Source organism: Protomyctophum bolini (assembly GCF_963924005.1).
Source record: "Protomyctophum bolini genome assembly, chromosome: 13".
In the NCBI taxonomy this organism is placed as follows: domain Eukaryota; kingdom Metazoa; phylum Chordata; class Actinopteri; order Myctophiformes; family Myctophidae; genus Protomyctophum; species Protomyctophum bolini.
The window spans coordinates 7,002,963-7,029,110 of record NC_137874.1 but is presented as its reverse complement, the minus strand read 5'-3'; the positions used below and the strand labels follow the sequence as shown (position 1 = coordinate 7,029,110).

The window sequence follows — 26,148 nt, the reverse complement described above, 5'->3', positions numbered from 1 at the left end:
CTGTGAATGAATGACCAGTAGGCTACATCTATAGTCAATGTGAACAAAATGTTTCTTCCTCGGCATATTATTATTCTAGAGAACCGCATTGCTGTTTGAACGTCAGGATGGATTTGTTTAGTAGTTTTTCATAACACAAGCTGACACTTTGAATGTGATGTGAATACCGTAATATAATAACGGCGAGATTAAATAAACGGCACATCATCAGCATTAGATGAGGAGATTTTTTGGCTAACCTCGCGTCACCGGCCATATGGTTTCTATTCACCGCTCAGTTCTCAGATCCGCTCTGGAACCCGCCTACTGTATCCGGTGGTTTCCGCACACACACATACATGCACGGTACTCAAACAGGTTCCGTCTCCGCTCTGGACCGGATCGGGTAAGCTGCGACTGCCAATAGATCCCAGTCGATGCGGCTGCAGGCGGAGTCTGCTGCCCGAAAACTCATTTTCTGTGCGGGTCCTGTCATTGGCTTGGGTGTGGTTTTTCAGCCACAGTACCGTTAGCAGGAAATCAAGCGGGCAGCCCCCTCTGCTTTCCACTGAATCCTCCACACAACACCAAACAAAGAATCAGCTACAGCCTGTACTAGCGGACAAACGTTTCACACTAGGCTGACCTGGAGAACAGCTTATATATAGAGAGAGATATTGATAATAGTAGCTCAGCGCAAATAAGTTTGTTGCGAGTCGCGAGGACGTTACATTCCATGCCATTGTTCTGATGGGCAAAAGTTTCTTCGTGTCCCGTTAGTTTGGTTTCTCTGCGCAATTTAACTTTTTTGTTTGTTTTTGTTTTTCAATAATAAATCAGAGCCGGGACGAAGCAGAAATGCCTAAGACGGTAAGATCTAACTGTTATATATTTTCATTCTATGCCATTGCCTGCGCAGTCTGTTATATTCAAATATCCTCCCTCTATCTCTCTCTCTCTCTCTTGACTCTCTCTCTCTCTCTCTCTCTCTCTCTCTGTGCGCGCGCGCGCGTGCGTTCATCATCATTACTTTATTTTCATCAGATTTATCTATAATAGGCTATTCACAGATTTAGGCTACGTGGATTATCATACTTTAATGCGACTAACAGGGCGGATCCCATTCCCAACTGAAAAAGTTTCAAATCACATTTGCTCATCACGCTAAATATAGCTGAAGAATAAATGAACGGAAGTGAGTTTGTGGCCTGACAAACTAGGCCTCTCGTTTACAATGAGCTGAACTAACTCTAGCAACGAGGGATTTGATTTATCATGTTGGGGTTCCGCCCAGTGTGTTAAACGGACTACAACGAATTGTTGAGAACGATCATGAGGAAACTTTGTTGTTAGTTTGCCTGTGATACAGTAGGCCTACTGATTCATAGAAAAATAACACGCACAGATGGAAAAAGTGACTAGTGCCTAGGAGAGTGGTGTTGCCTCTTCTGGTTTGAAACTAAAAGCCATGCCAACCAAATGATTCCCTTATATAGGCTATTTCCTTATTATAGGCCTATAGGCTACAGTTTAGACATCATATTTATCCACAACATGGGTATTCTTCTATTTGTGGTGCAGTTTAAAATGTACATTGCGTGACATCACTGCACTATATAGAACTGAGTGGCAATTTGTGTTTGGGAACTATTACCACATTTCTGTTAACATGGTTGACGCGTTTCTGGGCCAGCAGTTTATTGGCCTACAAGGGCAGGTTTCCCCCTCCTTGTCCTCAATGATTTTCAAGGCAAACGTCTCAGTAAGTTAATGTGTTGTTCATGCATAATAAATCCTAATTCCATCTATTCTACCTCAATGAATAATAACAGCCATCCTTTATAGTTTTTTGGGGTTTTTTAAATCATTGCTTTTTTAGCATATACCGGTAGGCTTGCATGCCCATTCATACAAACAACAAACACAACTATTAATGTTACCAAAGGTCATAGCTCTGTCAACTCACTTTCTTGTGTACTTTTGTTTGCTAAAACCTCCCTGGATAGCACGTTTTCTTTACTATACACACTCAAATCTGGAAATTGTGTAACAGCCATTATGCTGATGTTGAGCAATAAGAGAAAACACCTACTAAGTCTAGTATACAGTAAAGTCATGGCTATATAAGCAAGAGTGGTGCTGCTTCCTCTATGTGCTTTCTATCTAAACGACACTTTTTAAACGCTCTCTCAGTCTCACCCAGGCCATGGGAGCATTCAAGATAGAAAAATTCTTAACCTTTTCCCCCTTTAAAAAAGAAAAGAAAAACAAATAATATACTATTAGATGACAGCTAAAAATGGCTTCCTGTCTAAGGGTGGGGGCACTAAGATACAAACTAGTGCCTATAGGTTGGTTAGGTGTTCAGGACCACAGCTGGAAGAAACTAATCGTTAGGAACAAGCGAATAGGGGAGGACAGAGACTGGGAAATGCAAGAAGACAAAACAACATAAACAGACACAATCACACCAGAGATTATCAGCACCCGTTTTAGAACTGGACATGATATTATGACCAATGCAACCAGGGATTTACTTAAACTTTAAGTAACTTTAAGTCTATAAAGTCATGGCTATAAGCAAGAGTGGTGCTGCTTCCTCTATGTGCTTTCTATCTAAACGACACTTTTTAAACCCTCTCTCTCACCCAGGCCATGGGAGCATTCAAGATAGAAGAATTCTTAACCTTTCCCCCCTTTAAAAAAGAAAAGAAAAACAAATAATACACTATTAGATGACAGCTAAAAATGGCTTCCTGTCTAAGGGTGGAGGGGCTATAGGGCTAATGTACCCAGGACTCTGAACTGGCTCCGATCTGTTATATGTAGCAGTACATATCTCCTCCAGTTCATAGGGATATCCCTTTGGGCTAGTGGTTAAGATGTTGGACTTTCACGTGGGAGGCCCGAGTTCAAATCCCGGGCGTTAGATACACGCTGTATAGGTGCCAATGAGATTGTGCACAGGTCCCATCATGTGCACAGGCTGAGAATTCCTCCCTGAACCCCATACACATACATCTTATCTTTAATATCAATGCCTGACCAGTGCCAGAGTTTTTGGGACCGATGCTGAATACTGATTTCGGATACCCACATCAATATGTATTTGGCCATGGATCCCCATGTGAAAAGATGTTGTGGGATTTGTGTCGTTTACAGCATTGTCCACATCATTAACTGGTGTGTACAAGATTTGCAGATCTAAGGTCTCACATTAAAAAACATATGACAGATCTACACGATCACCATGCATCATTCAACATGTTGTGAGTTTGTAGATTAGCTATTTTTGAAAATGGTCGACTCGACACCACCTAAAAATCGGGACACATAAGTCAAATAATCAGGCAGGCTCTGTAGTCAGTGCATTGTGCACACACAATTAGAGTACACTATAGCACTATGTTACATTTTCAGTAAATACATCTATTCTAGAACAATCAGCTCGTATACACACACACACACACACACACACACACACACACACACACACACACACACACACACGGCTATCAGTATCAGTCATCAGGACAACCTTGCCTCATGCTGTGGGCTATCAGTTAATCCGAGCAGTAAATCTACCCAAAAGGTTGTTTGACAAAAGGAGGCTCCTTAAACGTTTTTTTTGAGTGGTGCTGCTATAGCCGCTCCTATAGACAGCAATGTGTGTCCCTGGCTGGATCTGCCGCTGTGTCTGTCCGTCTGAGTACGGAAATAGCGCTTGTTGACCACCAAGTGTCGCTGTTGCGCAGCCTAACACACACACACACACACACACACACACACACAGCCAGGGAGGAGGGCTTGTACATTACAGTACAGTACAGTTCTACAGCACGAGTACAGTACAGTACCACTCAGTTCAGATGGGTCTGATTTTAGTATACAAATGAACAAAGTTATGAAAAGAAAAACAGCATCTACCAAAAATGCGTAGGTGACATCACAATGGCATAACATGCTTTAGCACCTTCAGCAATAAAATGCATTTGAAGCACATCTGATTGTATATGTATTAGTGTTGCAGCTACACTTGACCAACTGGACAGACATGGACCCCAGAAAATGCAGTTCAGTAGAGTAAACACAGTCTGCCTGCTGTAGACATGGGGATTCTTGTAGGGGAAAATGCATTGTCATAGAGGCCTTGACTCTTGGAACAAACAAGTCTGCTCGGAACAAAGCAATGCCCTTAGATAAGAGGAAATGCTTTAGGTAGTGTAGCAAGTAGAACATGGGCGGAAACTAATGTTCTCAAACTATTTGAGTTTTGAGTGGAAGAAGTTATATAAAGAAGTTACAGTATACGTTATAACATGAAGGTATGCCAGATGAATCTTTCACAGCATACAAACTAGTGCCTATAGGTTAAGGTGTTCAGGACCACAGCTGGAAGAAACTAATCGTTATAGGCACAAGCGAATAGGGGAGGACAGAGACTGGGAAATGCAAGAAGACAAAACACCATAAACAAACACAATCACACCAGAGATTATCAGCACCCGTTTTAGAACTGGACATGATATTATGACCAACGCAACCAGGGATTTACTTAAACTTTAAGTCTTAAAGAGCTCACAGTGCCAAGGTGCAGTAAACGAGGCATAAGATGTGAAAGGAGGAAGCTTTGACATGCAAGAGTCATTGAGGTGGTAAAGCCGAGGTACGCCCTTAGGAAGGAGGGCTCAGCGCTCACTGCAGACAGGATCTGTGGTTAAAGCAGTATAAATAATCTGACATTTTGTGATTTTTCTCTTTGCAGTTCCACGGCAACAATTATTCTGAAATGTACATGTTGATGGAATAATGTTTTTTGCATAGTCTTTAGAATTATGTAGCCATTACTTCATTAATGAAAGTAATTCATTATTAGTTTTTTTTTTTTCACTCGCCGGATTTTAGTTTTTATTCTCATTTGCCGTTTAAAGTTTGACAAGTGTAGCCTAGTTGCCAACATTATTTTCGTTCTGGCATTTCACAAAAACTAGTGCTTATTCAGAAACTATTCCTTTGCTGGACTACTTTTGGCAACACGTCAATTTCCCAAGGAAGTCGTGTTGTGACTCAAGGTCTCTGCAATTGCATCAGTTCCTTTCTAGTAGTTTTCTAGCCTGCTGCCTTATATGGGGTTTCACAGCTACCTCCTCTCCTCCCTGAAACACCCAGCATGGTGCTGCTGGTTCTGCTGTATAGCCTCCAATACAGAACACATGATAAAGATACAGGCCTATGTTTATTTTTGTATTCATATATTTGTGCCCAAATGAACTTAAACATTTTGAACATAGCATTTTCCAGTAGTTTATCTGGCTTATCATTGGCGAAAAAAGGACCCTGAAACAGTACATTGACTCAGGCACAGACATTCCATTCTTAATAACGCATGCTTTAAAAACACTGAACACACTATAAATTACGCTGTGTTCCCTCTGACATTATGAACGTCTTTCAAAAGCTTACATTAAAAATGTCCGCAAGACACTAGACAGCACAGTATCTTTCAACAGGCCTTCATGACGATAGCAATTTAACCATTAGTATCATCATGATGTGCTTTACTGATCATTTTCAGCATCACTCCATCTTGTGTCTTGTCACAACTGGTGAAGAATCAAAATGATAGTCAATCCCTTATTTGATCAATCTTATCAACAGAATGAACTCTTCACACAAAATGTAAGCATACCGTAACTTACCACGGAACCCCTGCATTGTTGAAAGCATTGCAGATAAATTGTTCTCGTTAGGAACAGCAGCAATTTAACAAAGAATGGCAAAGCAGAGATGGTGAACTGGAAAACACAGAGGTATGCGGGCAAGGGATTAAAAGAATTCTGCAGTGCACAACATAGCGCAGCAGATTAACAGTTTGTAAGCTCGCCGTGGTCAGAGACAAACAGCAAACTTGATATGGACTGGTTTTATACTTGGAACATCTGCAATATAGCTCCGTGAAATCAAACGACTAAGAGTAAGTGCTCATCTATGAGATATGTATTTGACATGGAAAATGTGACGTGTATTTTGGAGGGGAGGACTTTATGTTCGTGGAATAAGGGTTTTTACTACAGTAGTTTGGATCCTGGAGGTCCTCCAAATCTGCAGCTGGAAATGAGTATAATTTATATTGATTATTAATATCATTATTATCATTGCTTGACCTTCCAACCTTGATCAAGTGGGTTGATAAGGTGGCATTCATTCACCCGGCTGCATCGACTATGAACTAATTGAACCAGATGAGCTAAAACAAACAAAAAATATATTTCAGTGTAATCTTCGCATCCCTGCTATATCCAAATTGTATTATCCAATCTGTGTAATGGGTATAAAGTACATATACATGTTCATACACCTTTCATCAGTTATAAGTTAACATCCTCTTTCACAATGCAATAGCTAATAATTAGAAATCACATCAGCAACCAAAGCAACTACCGGTATGTTTGGTGGTCACAGTATTTTGTTAACAATAAAATAAAGGATACTGTCCACTATATATATACACACACACACACACACACACACACACACACACACCCCCCCTTATCCGTGGGCCCTCCGGATCCTGAGTGGGGGTGTTGTGCATGTGCTAATAATAGTGTCTTAAGTGTTTCCACCCTTATCAGGCCGAATTGTTTCTCAGTTCAGTTCCCCTTTTCTTAACGCAAGATGAACTCTTTTAATTCAGGAAAAGCGTCCGTCTATATAGTCTGCATGATGAACACGAGTGCAGCCAGTGCAGAGGGTAAATATAATCTCCATGTTATACAACAATACACAGTAAAGCCTCTGTGTTAGATGTATATCAATTTGTAACTCCGAGAGACCCAGAGTTCACTTAACACCGAGGACTTCACTGTGTGTGTGTGTGTGTACCATGTCATCCTAATAAGAGATGCCATGATGCCCTTTTGGCATCCAAGTGGTGCTTAAGGGGCAAAGCACGGAATGTAGGCATCACTCCAACCATAACTGTTCTCCCCTCCATGCTGCTCTCCTCTGTGTGCAGCTATAGTGACGGCAGGACGTGGCAGCGTATAACAAGTGTCCTGGCTGGGCAGTAAAATGGGGGTCCTGGCTGCTGACACAAATGGGGAAAGAACGCAGCTCTAATCAGCCGGGCACAACTGGAAAATAATGCATACCATTGTTGGGTCAGACCAGGCGTGGGCCTCGTTTTTTTTTTTTGGCCATACAGGCATAGTGACGTTTTTGTCATCTCTGAGAGGATGGGAAAAATGCCTACATAGTTTATCGCTTTACACACAGTGCGGTATATTATGAACCCATTCTGACCTGCAGATCAGATTCTAAAAATGTCTTCTACATCCTGACAGTTTTCTGAAAAAGCTACGTTTCTATGTCAGACCTACAAGCTCGTAGCGGTAGCGCGCCACTCGGTGGCGCACTATGAGCTTGTAGATCTGCTATTTTTCAATAGCTAAAGCACCAAAAGGGGTAGAAAACATAGTGAGAGCGAGAATACAAATACTCGGCATGTACTCTTTTGTTTTAGCGAACTAAACCGATTGCGTTCTCATCTTTTGAACCTTTGTGTTTCACGTGGTGTTCTCTGTAAGTAGACCCCTCAAAATATCAGACCTCGCAATCAAGCAATCTGTTCCTATAATATACTACTAAGCCATGAAATTCTGCTACCGCACTTGAGAAAAGAAATGACAAGTAGTGTGTGCTACATAACAGGATGTTAAAGCTGCTCTCGGGGGAGAAGCACAGCGTGCTGTGGCACTGCCTCATAGGCTCGTAGCCACCAGAGGATGTGGTTACTTCCTGGCAGATAAGTTCACTTCTATAGAGAGACAGTCAGTCAAGTCAGTCAGTCAGACTGCCATGTCTGTAGGAGATTCTATGGTATATCTCCCGAGGGACGTTATCTTTCTCTTTATCTACCATGTCGTCAGAATGACACAACGATCGGAAGTGATGATGACGACGACACAAAGACATGAGCGGATGCAATTGGAACAATGTTGAAATTAAAACGGATAAATGGCCCATATGTGGGGGATATGCATGTAGTGATGATGCATGGGCATAAACTGATGACATCACATATGTGGGCAATGCTGCTGGGCATCAAAGCAACAAGGACTGACCGATACAGATATTTCCATGATATATTGGCATAAAAGGGACACAGGTGGACAAACGCAATTAGAAACAGACATCTCCATATATGGGCACAAAAGGGACACACACAGACAGACGGGTACAACGGGTACTCTGACAAAGCAACCGACATATGACTCAGACATATTGGTTAATTGAATAATGGAGAAAGAAGTGAGCTCTTTGGTCATTTATGCCATAATATCAATGAGTCGACAGAACAATTATTATTGATTCTTTATAGTTGACTGAATTGATTAGTCGGATTAACCTCTTAACCCATTTAGACCTGAGATCAGATTCTAAACAGTTTTCTGAAAAAGCTATGCGTTTCTATGTCAGTCATTCTTCGATTTTCCAAAAAATAGCCGATCTACAAGCTCATAGCGCGCCACCGAGTGGTGCGCTATGAGCTTGTAGATCTGCCAAAAGGGGTTCCTGCCCAGAATGGGTTAAAGGGGTATTTCACTTTAAAACACTTTAATGTCTACAATGAATTTTGTGTGCACCCCAGTTAAGTTTTTATGCTGCTTGATTCAATATCATTCAATACATTTTGTCAGACTCCCCCTCTCCTATATAAACTCATTGCAACTTCAATAACGTCAGTAACGTAACCGACGTTATTCGTCCATTTTAACCACGTTAGATTAATTGAAAACACACATTTGGTTCTGGTTCTAATACTTTTCTTTTTTCTTTTTTGAGTGCGAAAAAAGTAAACTATAACACTATCACTGGTTGGTTCAGACCATAGAGTATTAAAAGGATAGAGACTGATCTGCTGCGAAGCTATTCATGTCAGTGGAAGTTGCTCAGTGGCGTTTTGAAGCACCCGGAAGGACCGTCTATTTCCGCCTTTTTCCGCCGATTCAGCATGCGGAAGTGCAACCGAGCGCTCAATGTTAAAGCCCAGCTGCACGGGGTTTCCTCGTCGTGAATCCACGGGTCCGCCTGCAGTCCTTTCCTCTCACCACTAGGGCCCCGTGCTTCCAACGTTGAAGCGCCTCACTGGCCCCCTTGGTTCAGACGCATGGACATAAACTGTCTCTCTCAAATCTAGGAGTGATAATTTCATAACGTCACGATCAATTTATTTGTCTCGTCTTATGATTTTGTGACCGTCTACAGATTAGCGTGAGAGTGACCACGATGGACGCAGAGCTGGAGTTCGCCATTCAGCCCAACACAACGGGAAAGCAGCTCTTTGACCAGGTAGGTAGGAGGAATTATCTTGCTGCAACCACTGATTATTATTATGGGGTCACCAAAATCAGCACGGTTCATCCTCGCTGAGTGCAGTTACATTTTCATTAATTGGAATCTGCCCCAATATAGATTTTGAGAAATCATGTGTGCAATTGGAAATGATGTCCTATGGCGCTAAACTAGAGTGAGTCACGTTTGGCTTGAACGCACATTGTGCTGCTAGTGATTGATTGATTGATTCTTTATTTAAGTGTCATGCTTCCGAAGGAGCCCAGCCCATATGGACTTACAGGACACTTTTTTACAGTTTACATAAACAATTACTGTACAATAAACCGACATGACGGTTTGCAAACAATGATCAAGTGAATACCAAACTGACTAATACACTCCAGATCCTTACACAAGGCAGATTACATTATATACAACATAAAATACCATCAAATAAAATTCACCATTACTATTAGGCCTGTGACAGCAGTCACTATAGTAATGCAGATTTTGTCCAAAACCCACAGAAATCGGTACACATCAATCACTAAAGTTATGCAGGGCAGCCATAGTTGAATGGGTAGCCTACCTGGGAAACATAATGGTCCCAGGTTTGATTCCCAATCCTGGCCCAGGCAATGTGTGGAGGAATCCCTGAGCAAGACACTTAACCCATTCTGACCTGAGATCAGATTCATACGAGGTTTCCACTGGACACACACTGGTCTGATTAACCCATTCTGACAGTGAGATCAGATTCTAAAAATGTCAGTCGTTCTTCAATTTTTCAAAAATAGCAAAAGCATAACATGATGCCAACACCAAAATGGGTTCCCGTTCAGAATGGGTTAACCCCCAAACTGGGGTTCACGGCTCATGGAACTCACGTGAAGCTAAACTTATGACAATGTGAAATGCTGAAATTGTGAATTTTCAAATAAGCTATATTTACACCTTTTCAATATATATCTTTTAGGTTGTAAAGACAATTGGATTGCGTGAGGTATGGTACTTTGGCCTCCAATACCAGGATACAAAGGGTTTCTCTACATGGCTGAAGCTCAATAAGAAGGTGAGTGCTTTTTTTTCTCCTGTCGATTGTCAAGCAACTTGTTTTGCCAAAACATGAATTAGCAGCGATGTTTAACTTTCACACGTTTGGCTGTCTGGCTTTTGTGAGCACCCCAAAGAGTTTTTAAGTTGCTTGATTCAGTATTTAGATATTTGATATTCATTTTATCAGACACGCCCACCCCTTCCTTTCAAACTCCATTTTAACCATGTTAGATTAATTGAAAACACATACATGTCCATGGATCTGGTGACTCATATTGTCCTTCTAACGGCCGAGCTACACAGAGTGCACGTGTACATCGCGTTAGGAAAGATCCAACGTATGTCAATGTCTGGCTACACCAGACACGCGGATATAGTCCCAGATACGCATGCTCTAAAAATAGGATCGGGTCTTTTTTTCAAGTGCGTATGCCCCCACAGCCCACGTGCACAGATATTCCCCCAATGGGCAAATCTGCGCGCCCCACACAGATCAGGTGTAGCCAGGAGGGTTTCGCACGCGCATTATTTTCACAGACTGCGGTGTAGCTCGTAGGCCGTAATGCGTGAGGGGGCTGTTTTTTTTCAATTACTTGAAAAAAAAGGGTATCTTTGAAAAACAAAGAAAAGGTCCCGCACACTGTCAGACACTTGCCCAAAATGTTGCTCTTTCGCGACGTTTAGGTCGACCTAATTCAATTACTTTTTTTTAATGTATTTACAGTATAATGTTTTTGGAAATGGGAACGAAAAATTATAAAATGAAGGAAAACAGTTATTGGCCCTCTTGTGCATAAGAAAAGACAATATCAGTCATCCGAACCAAGGAGGGGTGGGTTTTCAATGAATCTAACATGGTGGAGTTTGAATGGTAAGGGGGCGTGTCTGATAAATGATGAATATCAAATATTTAAATACTGAATCAAACGGTCTGGGGTGCTCACGAAAGCCAGCGTAGACGTTAAAATGACTCCAAACATGTTGTGAAAGTGAAATATTGCTTCATGTACAGATGCTCGTTTAAAAACGTAAATTGATTTCATTGAACCACCTGCATGTCTGCTGTGGCCCATTAAAAAAAGTTCCATATTTTCCAAAAGAAAGGTTTATTTTCACGTGAGCAATATAAGTAACGTGAGGATTCACACATCATAGTGCCTGTGATGATGTGTGAATCCTCTCGCCTATGACTATGTACTGTAAATAGAATAAATACAATAGATAATAGGCCTACAGTACATGAAACATTTATTCCTTAACCCATTTAGGCCTGACCTTGACATTAAAGAAAAGTTCTTCTAAATCCTCCAGTTTTCTGAAATAAATATTTTCACGATTTTTCAAAAATAGCAGACCTACAAGCTCGTAGCTATGAGCTATGAGCTTATAGATCTGCTATTTTTCAATAGCTAAATTATAACATAATGTTTAAAACACCAAAAGGGGTTCCCGCCCCAAAATGGGTTAAATCAATGTTTAGAAAACTGTATCCAGATTTGAATGGACAAAATAAATAATAATCAATTAATAATGTAACCAATTGAATTAATCGACTATAAACCGCATTGTTTGTTTAATGGTTAATCATTATAATCCCTAGCCATAAAACGTCCTCGATTGAAAAAGGCACTACACTATAAAAGCTTTGTCGCTCGCGTGGAACATCAGTAAAGTGCTAACACCTGTGTCACACCTTCGCCCTATTAGGTAACGGCCCAGGATATAAGGAAAGAGAGCCCGCTGCTGTTTAAGTTTCATTAGTAAAGTGTTACCACCTGTGTCACACCTCGCCCTATAGGTAACGGCCCAGGATATAAGGAAAGAGAGCCCGCTGCTGTTTAAGTTTAATTAGTAAAGTGTTACCACCTGTGTCACACCTCGCCCTATTAGGTAACGGCCCAGGATATAAGGAAAGAGAGCCCGCTGCTGTTTAAGTTTCATTAGTAAAGTGTTACCACCTGTGTCACACCTTCGCCCTATTAGGTAACGGCCCAGGATATAAGGAAAGAGAGCCCGCTGCTGTTTAAGTTTCATTAGTAAAGTGTTACCACCTGTGTCACACCTTCGCCCTATTAGGTAACGGCCCAGGATATAAGGAAAGAGAGCCCGCTGCTGTTTAAGTTTCGGGGCAAGTTCTACCCCGAGGACGTCTCCGAGGAGCTGATCCAGGACGCCACGCAGCGGCTGTTCTTCCTGCAGGTGAAAGAGGGGATCCTGAACGACGACATCTACTGCCCTCCGGAGACGGCCGTCCTGCTGGCGTCGTACGCCGTGCAGGCCAAGTACGCCGACTACAACAAGGACGTCCACACCACGGGATACCTGTCCGGTGACAAACTTCTCCCTCAAAGGTCAGTCCCAAAGCCATGCCTCTCCCTCGCTTAGCTGTTAAAGTTACAGAGTATCTGCACGTCTGTCCATCTCACCGAAGGGACCGCTCGCATTCTGTTCGCTTTAACCCATTTTGGGTGTTTTAAGCATCATGTTATACTTTAGCTATCGAAAAATAGCAGATCTACAAGCTCATAGCGCGCCACCGAGTGGCGCGCTACGAGCTTGTAGGTCTGCTATTTTTGAAAAATCGTGAAAATGCGGCCCAAAAGTTTGAATATATTCTTTCACACAGCGAACGTTAACCGCTGACATATAGAAATATGTCAGGATTTAGAAGACATCTGTAGAATCGTTCCCAGGTCAAAATGGGTTAAATAATTAAACAAGCTCGAATAGAGCTATACCGATATAGACGCGAAGGATATGTTTCAGGCGTTGTTTTTGTAAATATTCAGTCTTTCCCTGCGTAACTCGTCATCATACTGTGTGTGTGTTTCATGTTTTCAGGGTGCTGGACCAGCATAAGCTCAACAAGGAGCAATGGGAGGAGAGGATTCAGGTGTGGCACGAGGAACACAAGGGAATGCTTAGGTAACACACACACACACACACACACACACACACACACACACGCACACACACACGGCTCCCCGCGTTCTTGAGCTCAACCTGCATCTCAACTCATTTCAGTGCACACCATGCCAACCACAAAGAAGTCTTTCTGTTCAGGCTTCAGGGAAGCCTCGCCAGTTTTCAACGTTTTAGATTGTACTTCAAACCACACAGCACCTGCGGTATATAGTCACAGAACATCACTGAATTGTCGGCTTAAATTATCTAAACTTTAAGCATTGTTCACTTGGGGACAAATGACTGGACGTGATGATTCAATTCACAATACACATTCTCACAATTCTACCACACAATGCTACCTTCCAAGACGAGGTGTTGACAGAGTCTTAATCTAGAACAAAATGCTCGGGGTCCTTTTTTTTCTCCCTTTGCCTTGACATCTCCTGCAGTTCCTCGGTAGCCTATATATCGTCAACATCTTGCTACTGTTTTGCTACATTCTTGTACAAGAATTCCTCTCCCAGAATGTAGCAAAACGGTAGCAAAATCAAGGAGTGATCTGAGAGAAATATGTCCTCGGGGTTGAAATGTGCTCTTCTCACCTTTTACTGCCCAGTTTGCAGATAATTAATTGACTGTTGCCCACAAAGACAGTTACGCAGTACACACACTCCAAAATAGAAAAGATGATGATATAGTCAAGCATCTAGCCTTGTGCCGGTTTAATTACGTTAGTACTTTAGTTTACTGTAAACGGCAGTTTTGTCTCCTTTCTTAGACTCGTTTTCTTTCAGTCATTGAAGAGTCAGGTGATGTAACATTTTTGCACATCCTCTTTCAGTTAATACATGCCATGTTGAAACCGGTTCCGACATTTACACATTCTTGTAGATGATATATATTATAGGCTATAGAAGCGACAATGGCGGTCACACTGTGACTACAGTAGCTGGCCAGTGCCTAGTATAGCTATGGATAGACCTTCACACTTAACTGACACAATGTGTTGAGTCATTGGGACGGTATGAGCTTGGCTTGCCCGCTCTTTGCCAAGCAGTCACTCAGCTCAGTAATCAGCGAGACACGTATTGACTGCAATGTATAGTTCTAACTAATGGCTTAACCCATTCTGACCTGAGATCAGATTCATACGAGGTTTCCACTGGACACACACTGGTCTGATTAACCCATTCTGACCTGAGATCAGATTCTAAAAATGTCAGTCGTTCTTCGATTTTTCAAAAATAGCAGACCTACAAGCTCGTAGCGCGGTACTTTTTGGCCAAAAAAGGGATTTCTTTTATTATGTGGTGGGGGGCTCAGAGTGCGTCCACTAAGGAAAGTAGGCTTTCTATTGACACAACCCGTCTTTTTATTGGTGAGTAGGTCAAACGTTCGTGAGATTTCCACAAAAGAGGCTGGTCTGATTTCGATTTGAGATTTAATACTGATAGTCACATAGCCTTACTGCAGGGCAGAATCGAAGCAGTAGAATGCCATGGACCAGAGCTAATGAAAACCCAACATATTTTTTTTTACTCAAGAGAGGAATCCATGATGGAGTATCTGAAGATTGCTCAGGATCTAGAGATGTATGGAGTCAACTACTTCAGCATCAAGAACAAGAAGGGATCAGAACTTTGGCTGGGGGTGGACGCCCTGGGACTAAACATCTACGAGCAGAATGACAAGTGAGTGACCAGCAAAATAATAATAAGGTTTTGATATGGCTTTTTTTACAAAACGTAAATTAGTTAGTCCGTCACAAAAGTAAGCAAAGAAAAATAGGAACCATGCCCAAAGCCTTAATTGTTTTGCTTTCCCATGAACAGAATGACGCCCAAAATTGGTTTTCCTTGGAGTGAAATCAGGAACATCTCCTTCAACGACAAGAAGTTCGTCATTAAACCGATTGACAAGAAAGCACCTGTGAGTACTACCTGATCTCTCATAAAATGCATGCTTGTCCAATAAACTCACATATGAATTATGAACCACATATACTTACAGTAGATGGACAGGATTACCAAGAGCCCTATACTAAGCCCCCTCCCGTTTTTGGGCTACACTAAATATCTTCGGCCAAATTGCACAATATACCAGCTCACATGTGAGCTTGTAGATCTTCTATTTCCTCTGAATGTTAGCCCCGGAATAGAGGATGCTATAGTGTTCAAATGGTTAAAACACTTGCACCAAAGCACACAAGTATTAACCCATTTTGGGTGGGAACCCCTTTTGGTGTTAGCAATGCATTATGCCATGCTTTAGCTTTTGAAAAATAGCAGATCCACGAGCTTGTAGGTCTGCTATTTTTGAAAAATCAAAGAACGACTGACATAGAAACATAGCTTTTTCAGAAAACTGTCAGGATGCAGAAGACATTTCTTTTTAAATCTGATCTCAGGTCAAACACTCGCACCAAAGCACACACGAGTATTAATTCGCCTATAAACATCCTCTCTGAAAGACACTTGCGTGACGTTGCACATTTGCAGGACTTTATCTTCTACGCTCCGAGACTTCGAATCAACAAGCGCATCCTGGCGCTGTGCATGGGCAACCACGAGCTGTACATGCGTCGCCGCAAGCCAGACACCATCGAGGTGCAGCAGATGAAGGCCCAGGCCCGGGAAGAGAAGAACCACAAGAAGATGGAGAGGTACGTCGTAGGTGTTCTTCATTCCTTGTTAGAAACCTATGACTCAAACAAACTCAAAAACAATTCTGTCCATGTATGTATTAGAACTGTCCCGTTTCCTGTCTGTTCTCTGGATGTATGTAAAAAATAGAAAAGGAAGCATAACATATGTACTGCATTTTTTCCTGTCCATACCCCTCTTCTATGCTTAATAAAAACTTTAAAAATGTAAAAGAAACCTATGGCAGAAAACATGCTCGTCCAAAACGATTGCGCTCATAATTTGGAAAGTAGTTAAGTTGATGAAGTTTATTCAAGTAGTTCTTGTAACACTTTGTTTGGTATATCCATGTTTGGGCCTATAGACCAGATCACACTGATCATTGTGGGAATAAAAAAAACCCCAGAGCTTTCCTTCTGTGTGGTTTAGAAGTTGGGATCGATTTTAACTTTAACTAAGATGCACTGAACTCTGTGGTGTGTCTCTCTCTCTCTCTCCATCAGGGCTCTGCTGGAGAACGAGAAGAGGAAAAGGGAGGTGGCGGAAAAAGAGAAGGAGAAGATTGAGAAGGAGAAGGAAGAATTAATAGAGCGATTAAAACAGATCGAGGCGCAGACGAAGAAAGCCCAACAAGGTGGGCGACATCCCGATACGAGCTCTTGAAAAAAAAAAAGCCTCACAATATGTTAACCCATTTTGGTGTTTTAAAAGCATTATGTTATACTTTAGCTATTGAAAAATAGCAGATCTACGAGCTTGTAGATCTGCTATTTTTTAAAGATCGTTGAAAATGCGGCGCAAATCTTTGAATATATTCTTTCAGAGTGAACGTTTTTAAGTCAAATCTTTGCTTCTCGGGGGGTGGGGGGGGGTCCCTGGAACTACATATTTTCAGATGGGGGTCGGCCGCCAATTACAGATAATTCTGGGGGTCCTTGACATGAAAATGTTTGAGAACGACTGACATAGAAACATAGGTTTTTCAGAAAACTGTCGGCATTTAGAACACATTTTTAGAAACGAACTCGGGTCAAAATGGGTCAAGAAAGCATCAATATGTTAATGCACTGTCATAACATAACATGACATGGCTGCACACACACACACACAGATCTGGAGGAACAGACCCAGAAGGCTCTGGAGTTGGAACAGGAGAAGACGCGCGCCAACGAGGACGCCGAGCGTCTGGAGAAAGACCTCAGGATGGCCGAGGACGCCAAGTTCACTCTGCTTCAGCAGTCTGAGAACCAGATGAAGAACCAAGAACACCTGGTTGGTGACACACCCCGGAAAGAGATATTTTGATAGGACAAACGTGGTTAAAACCCATTCTAGGTTCTAGATCTATACAAGCTCATAGCGTGGCACCGAGTGCCGCGCTACGAACTTGTAGGTCTGCTATTTTTTGAAAAAATCGTGAAAATGTGGCACAAATCTTTGAATATATAGTCTTTCAGAGCAGAACGTTTTTAACTCATATTCTTTACTTCTGGGGAGGTCCCTGGGACAACATATTTTCAGATGGGGTTCGGTGGTCAATTACAGATAATTCTGGGCGTCCTTGACATGAAATATTGAACACCACTAATATAGAAAATTTTATATTTTTAAATTTAGATTTAGAAGACATTTTTTTAATTTCTACGTCAGGCCTAAATGGGTTAATGAAAAGTGGGGATCCAGGGGTCCTCGAGTACGTTCCAGGGAGTTCCCAGCAAAATGTTTGATAGTTAGGAACTATAGGTCCGTAACTCTGACTTATGAGCGTCTGTGGCCTAATGCAGGGGTTTTCAACTGATTGTGAACCAGGGACCACCACCCTGACTTAGAATAAACCTGGGGACCACATAAGTGCTTTTGTAACACTTGCTATGCATCCCATTCAACTGTCTCTCAACCAATGGTCCATTGACTACTAATAATCTCCTAATAATAACTTAACCAGACAATCCGCAATACTTCCAGGGACCACCAGTGGTCCACGGACCACCTGTTAAAAATCCCCTGGCCTAATGCAAAACAAACCTCTTATACTAAATTATACTAAAAAGGAGAACACAAAAAGCCCCCGGGGGGCTTGTTTCCATTATATGAAGTATTGAAAGCGTGTGTCTGCGTGTCTGTGTGTGTGTGGCAAAATGACGAGTTCTCGGTCCGATATTCCAATGTGAAGTCATGTCAAGAAAAATAAATGAAAACCTTTTCCCCTTCAGGCCACAGAGTTGGCGGACCTGACCTCAAAAATCTCCCTACTGGAGGACGCCAAGAAGAAGAAGGAGGATGAAGCGTTGGAGTGGCAAGAGAGGGTATGTCTGACATTTTATACAGTATATGAGAAGAGAAATATTTAATATCTATCACTTTATTACTTAATGAGGGCAACAAAGGTGCATGATCACAGTTCCCAGAAAATGTAGCATGAAATCTATTCTGCTTAAGAATAATACCCTAGTATGTGTGTCTGTATTAGTGTATTGTATGTGTTTTCGCGCATACATACAGTATGTGCATGTGGTTGACAGAGTGCACATTTACGGTCTGTCTGCATATGCTTGAAAACCGGAGGATAAATATGCTATTTGGGTCTGTGATTACTACTAGTATAGTACCAAAGCATTCACAGTCGAGAATTTGATCTTCAGAATATCACTTAGAAATGACATTCACCATGTTTCCTGCTCATTAGTAAGCATGCTGTTCATGTCCGCTGCAAATCATTCAACGCTTGTGTATAAAAGGAAACAAGTGAAACGTTTACATTTTCTGACCAACTACTTACAACCCCCTTGGGATGTACTAAGGAAGGACATTCCTAGGACCTTGTTTTGTCTGTGTGTGTGTGTGTGTGTGTGTGTGTGTGTGTGTGTGTGTGTGTGTGTGTGTGTGTGTGTGTGTGTGTGTGTGTGTGTGGGGGGGGGGGTCATGTGTGTGTGTGTGTGTGTGTGTGTGTGTGTGTGTGTGTGTGTGTGTGTGTGAGTGTACACAACAACCACAACATGCTCCAGTCTTCATGCTGGGAGAAGTTCTCTTCCCTGGGAAGATGTCTCGTATCCCATTGTGATATCAGAAGAATAAGGTGGTTCCTGTATTTTGAAAATACAGGAATGAATGAATGATTGAATGAATGAATGATTGGTGATTAGAATGAATAATAGAATGATACTACCAATGTACCAATACTTTGTGACGTACGCTGGTTCAACATTTGGCTCTTTTCAACTACAAAGGGTAACCCGGAACCTTCCATAAATATTCCAAAACCCACAAAGTTCTGTGATGTTTTTTTTTGTTTACGTCTCTCCTGAGGAGAGCATAATATGAGCGTCGTGAGCTTGTAGATCGGCTATTTTCAAATAGCCCGATGTATGAAAGTTTAAAGGTATATATTCAGTGATTTCACTTAATTCAAATATCACTTATTTTTTTTGTTTTGTCGTGATAATCCTCTCTACTATAGAGTGTGCTGACCATATTAAGGAGTTCCTCCCTTTCCCCAGTTAACCCCTGGGGGTCAAAAAACCTTAGGTTTCGTTTTTGACTCTATCCTGATTGGACGAAAGGCTTTGGGTCCCTGCAGCCAAAAACGAAACCTACGGTTTTTTGAGTGAAATCACTGAATATACCTTTAAAGTAAGTGCTTCACGTAGCCAAGTCGCTTCTTTTTGGGGGCTTCTTTTCATAGACCAGGTCGCTTGTTTCTCTCGCGGAAAAACACAGATTGGTGTGAACTAAAAACGATTGTGTTCCCTCTACAGGCTACCATGGTGCAGGAGGACCTGGAGAAGACCAAAGACGAGCTGAAGAACCAAGTGATGGTGGCTCACATACAGCAGCCCGTGACGGGGGAGAACGAGGACGACGAGAACGACGACGAGTACGAGGCCAGCGCCGAGCTGTCGGCCTCCGTCGCCACCAACCTGGACCGCAGCGAGGAGGACCGCATGACCGAGGCCGAGAAGAACCAGCGCGTGCAGCAGCATCTACTCGTGAGTAGCCTGGAACTCACCTATGCTTTTTATGGCATAGGCAGCTCCCGGCAGGATCCGCCGGGAGAATATATGCGCAGCTGCGCGACATGAGACTATAATTATGTAGAGCGACAGAGAGAGAGAGAGGAGCGCGTTTGTGTACATGTGTGCGTGTGTATGTCAATTTTACAAAGGTGCAGACAATCAGAAATCAGCAGAGAGTGAGCAATGTTTGCGCTACTCTATGCCGAATTGAAGTGGACTCAGACCCACTTTTTTCTTCTCCCTGGAAATAAAAACGTCTGGGTTTTCCGAGGCTAACTCGTGAGTGACTCCAGTGTTGTTTTCGTCGACTAAAACTTAAGACGGAAAATGTTCGTCGACTACCTATTTTCACTGACAAAAAACAAACGGAAACTAAATGAAAACTAAGCCACGATGAATAAAACTATAAGACTAAATATACTGGCAATTTCGTCGACAAATAAAAACTAGACTAAAATGTTAGGAAGGGACTAGTGGACAAGAGATCCAGTATAAGTCATTTTACGCTTGGTTGCATGCTGAAAATAGCCGATCTACAAGCTCACAAGCGTTGTGAGCTTGTAGATCGGCTATTTTCAGCAAGTGTAAAAAACACTCATTACGACGGCGTCAAGGCCCGCCAAAATACATTTTAGTCGACTAAATCAACTGTAGATTTAGTCGACTAAAATCTTATGACATTTAGTTGACTAAAACTAGACTAACACTAAGACATTCCAGGTGACTTAAAATGTGACTAAAACTAAATTAAGTTTCAGTCCAAAGACTGTGACTAAACTAGAATAGAAATTTGCTGCCAAAAACAACACTGCGTGAGTCCCGTCCCTCGCATATAGACCCAGGAAATGGTTACTTCAAACTGAAGGGACGTATACAGTCAGTGGTGGAAACTTAAGCACTCAAGTAGCCTACATTGTATTCAAGTACTGTACCATTTCTTTTGGTGCTTTTACTTTCCTTGAGATTTTACATTTTTCAATACTTTACACTACATGTCAGAGGTACATTTTTACTTTTTACTCCAACACAATTATTTGAAAACTTTAGCTACAAGTCACTTTGTAGATTTAGATAGCATACACAGTACATCAACCAATTAATCCCCATTTCATTTTATTATTTCATACAGAGGGATGGTCTTCCTGCTAGGCCTGTCGCACCTCCAAGGGTGCCCATGTTAGTTTGTCTGTTTGAAAATATCCGATAGCCGGTCAGGTCACGATGTCTGTGACGTGACACATTGTGAAGCTTGTAGAAAATCAATGAAATTCAATACTTTTGTACTGTAAGTATATTCTGATGCCGTTACTTTTGTACGTAAGAAGTAGAATTCTGAATACAGGACTTGTAACAGAGTACTTCATCTACATCAGAGTACTTTTTCCACTATTAATAGTATTAATAATTTGAAGACAAGTCAACAGCAAGTTGTTTTTAAATTATCGATGATAGTTCATGAACAAAATGGACCCTTATGGGTCTGTCTGTAACTCTGAGAGTGTACAAATGGAACCAAATGGACCCGTTAGGGTAAATTGGTTCCATTAGTACACTCTCAAGAGTTAACTAAAATAAATTGGGTCCCAGAAATAGAAGAAATGCCATTCAATGGGGGGGTCCGTAGCCTAGTATTGCATTATCAAACCGAGGGTCCTGGAAATGAAACGGGTTGAGAATGACTGCTACGTAAAATAATCTTCTCTTATGGGGGGTCTCTGGGCATATCTTTTCAAATGGGGGGGGGGTCCACGGTGGCTGATATAAATGTCAATTCGGGGGTTCCTCAATGTGAAATAGTTTTGGAACGACTGAATTAAACGTGACGTGTGGCTGTTTTATTTACACGCCGTTATACAACTGTTAAAAAAAACCCTCTTTTGTTTATACTTTTATCACCACCCAGGCTTTGAGCTCAGAGCTGGCCAACGCTCGGGACGAGACCATGAAGACCCAGAACGACCTCATCCACGCGGACAACGTGCGCGCGGGAAGGGACAAGTACAAGACGCTTAGACAGATCCGCTCGGGCAACACCAAACAGCGCATCGACGAGTTTGAATGTATGTAAACCTATAGTGTTCCGCGACCGCCTATACAGGCAGGACAGCAAGGCCCCATTCTGCCCCAATGTCTTCTTGAGCCCCCGCATCACGCAAAAGCTATAGGGCGTCTTTATTTCCGAATAGACAAGATACACAATTTACATTTTCTACAAAAAAAAAAGTGCAGCGTTGCAACATGCAGTCACAAACTGGAATAGTCTGTAGCGGTGGGGGGGGGGGGGGGTTATCATCCTTCATTTTGAATTTAAAGGTTGTTCAGTTGAAAAGGGACGTATTTTTATTAATACTTTATTCATAAGGGTTATACATATCACAGGTATGAACAGGGCTTGTGATATTTCATGAAATAAGGTTTTTTTATAACTTCCATACCTATTTATGTCACATTTATGTAATATGATTCCGTTGTAAATTTAAAAAAAAATTAAATAAAAGGCTCCTTGGACCAATACAATTTCAAAGTCTGAAGAAAGTGTGTAGTTCCCATAGCCAAATGCATTGTAATCGCTCCAACACATAACACAAGACAAATTTAAAAAAGTGTCTGTCTGGAGGTTTATGTATGGTGGCGAAGGTTTTTTACATTTCACAATACTCACAAATCGTCTACACTTTTTTACAGTATTGCTTGTGTCTGGAGAGTGTCATTTCAGCATTATCTTCCCCCCCCCCCATATAATCTGACGTCATCACAAAGAACTGACACAATTTAGCCTAGACATGTCTAGCCTGGGCTGGCTCTATTTAGCTTAACCAGCCTCTTTTTCCATACAGTAGCAGACATGAAACATGACAGGACCCTTTTGATCTTTTTACAGCACAACCATACAATAACGTGTACCACTATGTATTAATTGAAATTATATGTAATTTAAGCAAACAAGGTTAATGAGAATCAACTTTCGCTGTCTATCTTCCTGGTTCCAATATAATTAGTGTGCCGTAAAATGCAAAATGCTTAATAATACAAACACAAGGACAATATGCTAAGTTGCTGTTCTGTTCTTTGGGTTAACTGCATTATGGAAAACAACCCATACCTATATGTGAGACGACACACTGTCTGACCTCTGAGCCTATGCATATCAATATTTTGAAAGTTAGGTTTTTGATGAGTTTTAGATCATAGAGTTATATATAATTAGAGATGTCACCGGATTTCTCCTCTCATCAAGTATGCTCACCCAGCGCATGAGGCGTTCTTCCAGGTTGGAACAGAGTGCATTCTGGGACTGGTTATGGGCCATACATGAATGTGCTGGGCCGTTCATATAGCGTTGCGCGCGTTCACGTGTGGAACATAGCGCTCACGCATGGAGCATAATAGCGCGTTCACGTATGGAACATATAGCGTTCACGCATGGAGCATAATAGCGCGTTCACGTATGGCCCACGCCATGCATATAGTTCCATGGCCCATAGTGCAATACCACTTTCGGCCACCAAATTTGGTTCGCTTCAGTGTTTCCTCTCGGTGACGTCTCTCTATATATTATACTCCAAGGTTTAGATGGGATTTGATCTATTTGTGTGAGCTTAGAGAGGTTTACCAGCAGGTGATGTATTTAGGAATATTCAATATATTCAATCTGTGGTCAACATAGTGTTTCTTCATCATGGGTGGCATTGCTTTTGCAACATCTCTATATAACACACGTGGCACTTGGTCATTGGCAATGAAGTATTATAAAGACTAATTTCACTATACAATAAGCTATTTCACCTATATGACACCTATCCTTCCCCCCCCATTATAAGTAAATATCATGTGTTTATCAATCAAATTCTTATGATGGTTAATCAATATCTATGGGGCTTATGCAAGCACATGGATGTCCAACATAATGTTCATCAAATGGCCTCATAGAGCACTAAGAACAAAATGACTGCTTGAATCTCTCTGGATACTCTCGAGATGTCTCATGCTTAATCTCATTATATAAATGTGACATATGTTTGAAAGCTGCTGTAAATGTGAAATGCGTCGAAACATCATGAGCCTGTTTTACTCAATTTATGCTCTGTTGCACGATGTTGTTGTGGAAATAGCAAGATTACGACACAGTGTGCTGCGTTATGTGAGCTACTTTTCTCACACGACACAGTCTTGAGACAGAGTGAAAATCGGCGTAGAAGTCGATCTCTTGAATGGTTGAAGGACAGTCTACCCTAGAATACACATACATACAGTATTCTATTCCCAGGATGTATTGTAATATCATCCAATACAAATGACTTTGACACACAATCCAAACAGTGCAGAAATGTACCAGCAAAACCATTATTATGGGACAATAGATTACTTTTTATGGGCTGGACATATTTTAAATGTTTTTTTTTTTTTTTTTTTATGTGAGCAAAGTGTATTGTTAACAGTTTAGCAAATAAGAACATTAGATTGTATTTTTTAAGATTTGGTTCACATTATAAGCTATAAAGAATGGTTGCCTTCTTAGAAGAGCATATATGTTTTTCCCCTATAAGTCTTCATGACTTAATTAAATTCCTTGGGGTGGGGAGGTCGTTTTTTCAGAGAGAGAGAGAGAGAGAGAGAGAGGGGAAAAAAAGGAAATTGGCCAAAATAGGCATACTGTACTGTTCCAGATGGGAAGGATGATATGTTACAAGTTTCTGAAATATGTGTCTTAAAATCTTGATTTAGGTTTTCTTTAGGGGATTTTTGGAAATGCCGAAATAGATTTTTAATATTTAAAAAAAAAATACTATGTAGAATCTTTATTTGGCCTGGTAGCGGTAGTTGGAACTCGGAACAGCCGAGTTCTGTGCTAGGAGGAGGAGGCTGGCGTGACACTTATTAGACTCAAACAGCGACGGTACATGACATTCCATTCAACTCCCAATCAATTCAGTCAATCACCAGACAGACACACACACACACACACACACACACACACTGTACAAGTCCTTATATTATAGGATGTCACACAATAACACAATATGCTGTGAGATAATATAAAGAGTGTTTCTGCCTATTCACACTGTAGGTTTTATTTGTAGCTTTTTCTTTAGAGAATACAGAATCAGTTGACTTTGAATTAAGTCATTGGTTTTACTCACCAGTATTTCGTACACATTGAAGGGCAATTTGTCATTTGTAACACACGATACAGTATTTACTGTGTATGTACTTTGCTCATTGCTGCTTACTGTAACTGCATCTGCTAAGACATACTGACATGCACAGGTGTAGATACTGTACTTTTTTTTTTTTTTTTTTACATCAGCCATTATCTTCAGCTCTTTACCATATGGTGTGTAATATCTGAAGCTATATGGTATCGGCTATAAAGAATTTAATGAAATTTGAACATTTCCAATTCAAGAAGTGACTATTTGTGAAAGAAAAAAAGTGGATGCCAAATTGCCGTTTCTTAAAGTGAAGCTAATTTTATATGAAGGACTGGAATTCACCAGGATAAAACATGCTAGTAGTGAAAATGATTTGATAACAGGCAGTGCCTTCATTGTTTGAGGTATTCAGTAGACATTTCTTGCTTCAAAATTAATTCAACAATAAATAAAAGGAGAAGCCTGCATTCTGTTTCCAATAAATCTTGTCAATTTCTTTGTTACAATGCTGTTGAGATAACTACGTACTTGCAGGGCTTACAGTCGTTAATTACTCATCTGTAATTACTCGTCAGATTTTCACTATACATCTCAACACATGCCTCATGAGCACCATTGTTATATTAAACTCTGTTTCAAAACAGAAATAATGTAACTATCTAATTGCAGGTGAGAAAGGAAACCCATATACAGTAGGGCTTATACAAGGTTCTCACCTAAAATAATGAACAAGTATAGTACTGTAAGTTAAACAGTAATCAAACGGTTGTTCAGCAGCAGTAGCTCAGGAGGATTTGCCATCTTGGAAAGCAAATCGATCGGTCCCCGTCTCCTGACTCCATCCCTATAGCTGCTGGCTTTCTTTGTCACAAAATGTCCTGGAACAAGATACTAATCGATACTAAAGTACTGGAGCCGAGTACTTTATCCACTACAAAGAGGGCACTGGTGTATTCACAGTACACATACTGTATATGGAGGAATACCACTTACATATGATTTTGAGTTACCGTCAAAAGATACAATGTTCAATTTGATGTTTTACAAATGTACAACATGGAG

General features: G+C 41.2%; 1 protein-coding gene across 1 annotated transcript; it reads left to right on the top strand.

The window, feature by feature from the left end:
* Nucleotides 1–496: 496 nt before the first annotated feature.
* LOC308327203 (moesin-like) lies at nucleotides 497–25,569 on the top strand. Its single transcript, XM_080780436.1, has 13 exons — nucleotides 497–849; nucleotides 9,247–9,330; nucleotides 10,292–10,387; nucleotides 12,448–12,722; nucleotides 13,213–13,296; nucleotides 14,823–14,969; nucleotides 15,111–15,207; nucleotides 15,777–15,940; nucleotides 16,424–16,554; nucleotides 17,032–17,192; nucleotides 18,134–18,226; nucleotides 19,676–19,906; nucleotides 21,837–25,569. The coding sequence occupies exons 1-13, from the start codon at nucleotides 838–840 to the stop codon at nucleotides 21,999–22,001; spliced, it is 1,740 nt and encodes a 579-aa protein (XP_080636562.1). The 5' UTR covers nucleotides 497–837; the 3' UTR covers nucleotides 22,002–25,569.
* Nucleotides 25,570–26,148: the final 579 nt, after the last annotated feature.

What these genes read in the sequence shown, in the direction of transcription:
- LOC308327203 (XM_080780436.1), top strand. An exon ending in AACCACAAGAAGATGGAGAG is followed by an intron (nt 15,941 to 16,423) that starts GTACGTCGTAGG and finishes TCTCTCCATCAG; the next exon opens with GGCTCTGCTGGAGAACGAGA. An exon ending in CGTTGGAGTGGCAAGAGAGG is followed by an intron (nt 18,227 to 19,675) that starts GTATGTCTGACA and finishes TTCCCTCTACAG; the next exon opens with GCTACCATGGTGCAGGAGGA.